The sequence below is a fragment of the Astyanax mexicanus genome, chromosome 3, assembly GCF_023375975.1.
Source record: "Astyanax mexicanus isolate ESR-SI-001 chromosome 3, AstMex3_surface, whole genome shotgun sequence".
Lineage (NCBI taxonomy): Eukaryota > Metazoa > Chordata > Actinopteri > Characiformes > Acestrorhamphidae > Astyanax > Astyanax mexicanus.
The window spans coordinates 90001-98823 of NC_064410.1; the positions used below are offsets into that span (position 1 = coordinate 90001).

The following is an 8823-nucleotide window of genomic DNA, read 5'->3' on the forward strand; positions in this document are numbered from 1 at the left end:
ATCAGCAAATAATAATGAATGATTCCTGCACTATTTGTGCATGAATATGTGTGTATGTGTATGTGTATGATATGTATGTGTGAATAAGGCAAAGACCTTGAAGAAGAGCATTAAAAGGCTGAATTTTGCACTAAAAGATTTGTGATTCTAAACATCCTGTTCCAGAAAAGAGCCGCAAGAACAATGAGCTCCTGAACACAGTAAAAAACAGAGCGTCTGAGAGCAGCAGGTTTAGATAAGGAGAAAGATCTGCAGTAGAACCTGTTTAATATCTGAATATAACTAATATCTAATATCTAAAGTAACTAACTGCACATTTCTCATCAGGGACATGAACATTACGACAACAATTCCCTTTCACTGATTTATTAATCTTTTGGGGAAAAACTAATTTACAACATACAGATTGGGTATTTAACCAGTGTACTTGGCTGAATTTGCAGTTAAATTCAGTTAAATTGTTGATTTCCTGCCACAGATCTATGTCTTGTTTATGTAGTCTACAACCACTGTGTTAGCAGTCAGCATTACTTTGGAGCACCTAATAATGTAGTTTTAAAGTAATAATAGTCTATATGATGGTTTGATATTATGCTAAAGAATACTGAGGTAGTCTTTTTTATTTTCTTTATTCCATCCTCCTCTTCATCCAATCAATGTACCAGTTCCACTGCCTGCAAACTGGCCACAAAGCATGACGCTACCACCACCATGTTTAACAGCTGGTATAGTATTCTTTACCTCTCTGAACATTCCTCTGATGATTATGGCCAAACAAACAAATATTTGTCTTATCTGATCATTAAACTTTCTTTGAGATGGCTTTTATGTGGTCATATGGTCGAATGTAAACTTCACTCAGACTTGAAGGTGTTGATTTTGTAAAAAAGTTACAGCAGCCTCTCAATCCAGGGTGTTTAAATCTGCTTGACTGTAGACGTTTCCACTGGTGTTTCAGCATTTTCCGGTTGATGGCAGACTACGAGTCAGTTTCTGATATTCTGAACCAATGTTCTCTCAGCTGTGAGTGAGAGTGCGTCTTTTATCAGACTGTGATATACTGGCTGTACTTCACAATACCTTCGGGAATATACTTTTATATACACTAGTTTGAACTGACGATCTTGGAGTTTGGTCCACTAACAAAAGAATTAAGAAACCCTGGCCATGGCTTTTAAATTACGTTTAAATCTAAAGCTGTGTTTAAGTTATGTTTTCCTTTACATTTACAGGGGAAAAAACAGACATAAACCTTTTATGTGAGTCATTTATATTGGTCCATTCATAATTTATGTTTCTGTGTGACAGATACAATATGTGAGGAAACATGAGGATGAAAAAAAGCTAATTTGCTGAAACCCCACAGTAAACAGTCAGCTTCCTTAATATGGTGCTTAATTTATCAAATCCCTTCTAAAAAGTCCAGTTTAAGATCAGCTGCTCCTCCACACCCTGTACTGGTAGACTAACTCACTAACTAGCTCGTCACTGGGATTGGGTGTGTTTAGTGTTTTCTCTAGATAACTCGTTGATCTTGAGCTGGAGCTTTAGCAGGAATACAGTATCTGTCAAAAGTTTGGACTCACCTTTTTATGAGTTTTTACATTGTACATTTATATTTAAGACTATATTAAGACAGGATTACATGTGGAATTATTCTGTAAACAAGACAGAATATGTTAATAGTTTTCATGTGTTAAATATTAATCTACTATGTAGAAAAATCTCAGGACTCCGGTTTGTGTGTAATTTGACTGGTTTTTAGATGTAAATATAGATTATAGTGAAAATGTGTAAAGTTTCTGTTTTGTTCGTTTATAATAAATTAATTGAGCTGTAACACTGAGGAGATTCTGTTATAAACACGCGCACACACGCGCACACGTAGCTCCATACTCACACGCGCACACGTAGCACACGCAGATCCCGCGCGGCTGTACACAGAGGCCTCGTTTGCACTTTCCTCTTGCACGGCGATTAGACCAGCAGCCAATCACGATGAAGGAAAGGAGCAGGCGGGGCGTAACTCCACCCCTCCCTTCCGCTCAGGCTTTAATTTTAAATCGCACCCGTTTTCTGAGCAACGCGCTTTCGAGTGCTACGATTGGCCACAGTGCCTGAGCTCTGATTGGTTGGCGGATGTGTCGGTTTGGAGTGACCGCGCTTGAGCAATAGAACAGTAGACTAGGGAACCAATCAGAGCGCTGGAGGGCGGGGTTTGTGTGAAAAGGCGTGGGGAAGAAAAAGAACGCCTCTTTCTCTCCTCAGATCTCCGGAGCTCCGGAGACTCAGCGCTATATAATCCCCGAGCTGACCCAGAAAACAACCTCCCGAACCCGGGCTGCAGCGGAGCGAGCGGCCGCTGAATACAGACACCCGAACCCGAACCTAATCTACCCAAAGATTACTTTACCTTCCTGAAGGAGAAGATCTGAAGACTTTACTGTGGGATTTATTGAAAGAGGAGGAAAACAACAACATTTACCGGTACGTTTAACTAACGCTTCTGCTTAAATTACAGGTTTAGCCATTGTTAATGTGTGTGTGGGTCATCCAGATAGCTAATCTACCTGATGTATTTAATCAGATTATCTGTGTAATTTGTCTTATTATTATAATTTGTGTAGCTAGGGTTAGCGGTGTAGTCAGCAAATTAGTCGTAGTTTAATAGCTAAGCTACTCTTTAGTTTTAGGTAGTTAGTGTTTAAATTATCCGTTACAATAACAAATAATGTACTTCCTAACCTAACTATGTATTTGCTAAATCAGTTACTATAGCGCTTCCCATCAAAACTCTTTAATTGCTAGGTTAGTTTAGTGTAATTACAGTGTTCTGTAGCGTTATCTGGAGCTAGCTAAGCTAACCTAGTTTATATTATATAATTTAAAATCTGACGTTAGCTACTGTTTGTGTAAAGCGAGGCTATTAACCTACCGTTAGGTAACTAACGCTAAAACACTTCAGCTAAACACTGCTAACTAACGGCCAGCTAGCGTTATCCTATGTTATCTATCTAACGCTAATTATATTTTAGCTAGTTATATATACGTTATATAGCCAGCAGTCTGCCAAAGGAACCATTCGACTTTTTCAATAGATGAATATTTATCTAGGTTAGCTAGTTATTCGTTTACTTAGTAAATGAGCTAGTTTGTTAGCCTGCTGGGAATTTATCCGAATTATTTAGGTTAATCCTCGCGAACAGCGAGCAGACTGAGGGCGGTCAGCCGGGCTGAGAGCTCCCCCGGGTCGGGTACTCTCCTCCACAGCCCGCGCTGATCTCTCTGTCTCTCAATGGAGAAGAAAAAAATCAGATGTTTTGTCTTATTTATTTATTAATGCAGATAGCTATAGATAAGGGCGATCCACGCTGCTGATCTTCTAGATCATCTCCTCCATTAAAGCCCCGCGAGATGCGTCCTTTTTATTAGTGCTGATTTTCTCAGGATCAGAGATTTATATGAGTTAAATAGTGCAGACTAAGATCAGGCTGATCACACTTCTGATTAACCTCAGTTCACTAGGTACGATGTTTATCACCATGGTTCACAGTGGATTCCTTTTTATAAAGCCTAATAGCTGAACTGTATAAAGACATTATAAGGACACAGCTACAGCAGGTTAGGGGTTAAGTTGCTGGAAGAGGTTAAAATCATTTAGGAAAAATAACGTAGCTAAGATAACCTGTTTAATACTAAATGATAGAATAAAGGAGTGTTATTTATAGAATAAACTCGCAGTCTCCGCTCCTTTAGAGCTCAGATCTCGGCTGGGTGAAGCTCTATGGGGGCTTTGTTTGTCTGGAGATCAGGCTGATGTTTGTTTTGATGCTCCAGAAGCTCCTGACTGCAGAGCTCAGACTCACCTCAGGCTTTGTCTCAGACTGCAGCTCTTTACAGTGGGTTTAAAGGCTGAGAGGAGTGTGTAACTGAGCTCGTTTACACCAATTAAACTCTATTTACAAGTTAATCTACACTTTCAGTCAGATCTGACCTTTTCTTCTTTCTGCTCCTTCTGTTATGAGAATAGTTAAAGAAAGGTTGAAATCCAAAAAAAAAAATAAAGAATAAAAGAGCTTAACTTAGTGTTAAAGGTTCAGGTTCAAATACAAGAAATTCAATTCTCTGGACATAAGGTCTAAGGATTACATAATAACTACATTGTTGTAGAAAAGTTTTGTAATTGCTTTTTCTTTGTAAAGCCAGATACAACAAATGTTTCGGCATATTTATTTAAACAGTGATAAAATGTGGTAAAATTACAGAAAATCTGTGAGAAACTGTTCAGTATTCAGCATTCAGCCAAATCTTGTTTGTTTATGGCACATTCCTATTATTTACATACATCTGCATATTGAGCTTAAAGCAGTTTAGCCAAACCCATTCATGATGAAGTTATAAAAACTGTTTCAGCCCCTTTTTTAATTTTTGAAGTTCAGAACATGAACAATATCATCTTACGAAATTGAGAGAAAACTAAAATATTCCAGAAATGTAAAAAGGCGTGAGAGGAGGTTTGACACTTCTTATAGTAACTCTGTAAGATGGAAAGTGTAAACAAAAATTCTTTCAGGTCGTCTGCAGTTCTGTAGAACTGGCTCCGTCGGCGGCATGTCGGGAATTTTTAGCATTTTTAAAACTCTGTTTTACTGACGCTCGTCCCACATTTTCTCACAGAAACTCCACCAAGCCATGGCCGATCACATGATGATGCCCATGAACCACGGCTCAGCTGGGGGGCTGCACGGGTATCGCATGGGGATGAACGGACACCCCCAGCACGCGGGCCAGCCGGGTCTGCGGGCCGTTCCCAACGGCCAGATGATGCACTACAGCAGGGGCCCGCAGGGGTCCATGGAGCCGGCCATGAGGCAGCGTCTGGGGATAGGGCCCATGATGAACGGCCAGGTCGCCGGTCAGATGGGGACCGGGCACCATCCTCAGATGCAGACGAGCGGCATGATGTATGGCAACCAGCAGCAGGGGGCGCATCTTCAGCCGCAGCACCACATGCACCCTCAGACTTCCCAGCAGCACCCGCAGCAGCAGCACCCGCAGCAGTATATGAGCGGAGGAGGCATGAGCTCATCCCAGCAGCTCATGGCCAGCATGCACCTCCAGAAACTCAACACTCAGTATCATGCCCTTCCAATCGGGCCCGGTAGTGGACACCACATGGGAAACGGGGCTCAGTACAGGATGGTTCAGGGCCAGTTGGCGGGCATGCAGATGGGCATGGGCGGTCCGGCGCTGGCCCTCAACGTCATGGACACGGACTTGATCGACGAGGAGGCTCTCACGTCTCTCGTCCTAGAACTGGGTCTGGACAGGGTTCAGGAGCTCCCGGAACTGTTTCTGGGTCAGAACGAGTTCGACTTTTTCTCAGACTTCGTGTGCAAACAGCAGCCGAGTACCGTCAGCTGCTGAGCAGCTGGTTAGAGGTGGATCAGCTTCATATCTGCCGTATCAGCAGCGGGTCATTTGCTGAGGACGTCACAAGAGAAGCCAACCTTTCTGGTCCCAAGTGATTCTGCTCGGTCTGTGAAGTCATGCTATATATACTGTAGTACACTCTGACCCGACCCGTCTGCTGCTGAATGAAGCGAGAGAAAGAGTTGAAGCTTTTCTCGCTGCTCTTTTAAGAGCTGAACTCAGTACATGGCCCTTTTTAAAGCGTGGCTTTGTGATGTAGCGGGCCCTTTCTTTTCTATGGGTCCCCTGGGCTGATGATAGCTCTCTCTCAGACCAGGGTTGAATGTAACTCACTTCATGGGAAAAAAGAAAGTCCTGCATAGAACAATGTTATAGACTGCCTTGCCTCCATGGGAGCACTCACATTCAATGGCATTTAAAAATATTCTTATTTATGATGAACACCAAAAAAGCAGACAAAAGTTGAGCTTTGTTGACAAAAAAAAATAAATCTGCTTTTATTTTTCCTTAAGCAAACATTTTATTTAGCGTTACTCCCAGAGAGCAACCTTGTCTTAGAGTTTGGATCCAATCCAAATCCAACCAACCTGATCCAACTAATTAAAGCCTTTAAAATGCTGGATTAGCTGAATGGAGTGTGTTTGATTTGGGTTGGTGTTAAATTCTGTGAGGTATCTCTGCAGGAGAACACTGATCTAATGGCTGGTGGTAAAAGAGCAGTGTGAGTATTTTGTGTTTATTGAAGGCTGGTACTTCAAACTGGTTTAGATTATTCCTCAATTACTCCAAATCAAGCATTCTGAAGGTAAAAACAGACAGAAGCAAAGTGGTGGAGCTGGGTTTATAACTTCATCTTGCTCCATGCTAAACTGTCACATGTCTAACGTTGATTTTGTCTTTAAAATCCATTTTCTTCACAGTTAGAATAATTTTAATGCTCGTAACATTTCTATGACTTAAACCGAATTAAACCGAACCAAATCAACCAGCTGGCACTTTCGTGTGTCGAGCGTTCACTGTAGGCCGTCTCTTTCTGCTTCTAGAGGTTAGAGAGAGAGAGACAGCTCTGGAAAGCACTGGAATGTCTTATTAGCTTCTTTTTGCTAACTGCTGAGCCTCTGCTCCCTGCTGGGTTAGTTCAGCTCCAGGACAGCCTTAATCAAGCAGCATTACTTCTTTTATTTGACAGAATATTGATACTGGTACTCTTGCTGAAGTGGACGGATATGAAAGCTTTTCTCCACTTGTGTAGATTAATAACTGGGGGAAACAGAGCGTCAGATTGCCACACTGAGGGGAAACTCATCGGTTCCTTCTGACATCAGCATCTCTATCTGAATCGGACGTTTGTGGTCAGTAGATGTAGAATGTCACTATACTGTGAATAACTTGAACTTGAGTTTGACGATACAGTGCCACTGTGTAATCGATGTCTCTTAAAGCCACATTTTTGCTAAGTGATATCTGGTAGCAAGCCGCTAAGTAGGTGAGGGCAGCGTAATATGCTGTAACCTTTTCTGTTGCCACCTCTGTCTAGATTAACCTGAATGTTTTTTCTTAAATTATTATTTGAAACAGTCGCCATCTGCATCGTTGATCTCATTAAAATGGTTCATGCCTGCAGGCTAGTGTAGAAAGGCTGGGCACTCGTTTTCTCTCTCTCTCTCTCTCTCTCTCTGTTTATCTGCTTGCGTTGCAGGTTCATTTCTGATTTGATTTAAATTGCACACATTTCTTCTCTTAATTGAGGTCAAAAAGCTCGGTCTCCTGCAGGACCTGGGAATTTCAGAATCGGATAGGTTAGTTTATGTTTTGTTGCTCTAAAGGTAACTAAGAGTTTGGGAACGACCCCTGCGTTAAGAAGGGGAGCGGGAGTCGTCCTGTGGTGATTGTGGGAGGTGGTATTTGCTCTTCTCAGTGGGGGGTTGGGTTTGGTTGATGTGGGAATTGCAGATCTTGCTGTTGTACTGGTTAATCCGTTCCACTAGAACTGAGCTCCACTCCCTTCCAACCCACCCGGCTCAGGAGAATAGCCCAGACCACAGCCAGGCCTGAGAAAACAACAGTGGGATCCGAACGATTCACCATAACATACAGCCAGCTGGATCATAGCCTGGTTTAAAACTGCAGTTTTGTATGTTGTTGAACACTAGATAAAGATCATTTTATTTATATAAACTTCAGGAACTGATTGGACTGTAGGCATCAGTGAAGGTCACCTTTACTTTCATTATTTTATTTTTCTAGACTGTAGCAAATCATATACGTAAAATTAAACTTTCCTCAAGGGTTCTTGAATTGGAAGTTAGTTTCAGGAAGAATCTTTAAAAAGGTTTATTACACTAGTGCTTTTTATTTACAAACAATAATAAGTCTGTTTGAGAGGTTCTATAGGGAATTAAATGCGTTTCCTGACTTGATCCCTTCGTCCACCTTTATGTTGAAGAGTCTTCATTGTTTGGAAAGTGAGGAGAAAAATCCGCCTTAAAAAGGGACCCAGATAAATCAGCGATGTGCGGGGAGCTCCTGCGGGTCTGCGCTGTGTGTTTATCTAAAATCACCTGTAGGATTCTGTTTCTGTGTCCTGTACTCCTTTCAGGTTCCATCTCCTCCCTACGGATCAGTTTAGAGTGTATAACTGCAGGCGTCGTGTGTTATGAGTGGGATTCCTCAGTTATTTGGCTTCATTTTTTTTGTTTTGATTTCTGTAACCTCGCTCCCAGAAATGCTTTTTTAAGTGTTGTTGATTCTATCTTAAGAAAATGTATTTATTTTCACTGACAATAAAATATTTATTTAATGAAGAATTATTTGTGTTTTTTTAGTGTTTCTACTGCACCTTTTTTCTCATAAATGTTTTATATCATACAGCTACAGCTAAAATGTGTATTTGTAATAGGGGACATTCAGACACTTTGCATGTATGAAGCAAATAAACTAAAAAAGAGCATCTAATGGGACAGATATCTGGAAATGTGATATAAAGTAAACTGAAGGATGAATGAACAAAAAATATTAAAACCCTGTGTTCAATCTCTGTTCACTCTATTACACACTCCTACCTACCTGCTCCGCCCACAGGACGCTGTTAGTGTTTTTTCCTCAGTGCAGCAGTAAACCTAAAGTGTTTAAAAACTCCAGCAGCACTGCTGTATCTGATCCACTTACTGTACCAGCTCAACACTCACTAACACCTCATAAACCAGCACTATGCTAATCACTGCAGTGTTGAGAATAACCCCCCAACACCCAAATAATAATAATAATAATAATAATAACAATAATAACAATAGCTGCTCTGTGGAGATTTTGTATCCTGTGGGTTCTGAGTATTAAAAAACTAAAATAAGGAGGAGTATAATAAAATCCAGAGAAACACAAACACGACTA

At 41.1% G+C, this 8823-nt stretch overlaps 1 protein-coding gene across 1 annotated transcript; it reads left to right on the top strand.

Annotated features, from left to right (window-relative positions):
• The first annotated feature begins 2256 nt into the window (after nucleotides 1–2256).
• cited4a (Cbp/p300-interacting transactivator, with Glu/Asp-rich carboxy-terminal domain, 4a) lies at nucleotides 2257–8240 on the top strand. Its single transcript, XM_007241232.4, has 2 exons — nucleotides 2257–2487; nucleotides 4678–8240. The coding sequence occupies exon 2, from the start codon at nucleotides 4693–4695 to the stop codon at nucleotides 5425–5427; it is 735 nt and encodes a 244-aa protein (XP_007241294.2). The 5' UTR covers nucleotides 2257–2487; nucleotides 4678–4692; the 3' UTR covers nucleotides 5428–8240.
• The last annotated feature ends 583 nt before the right edge of the window (nucleotides 8241–8823 follow it).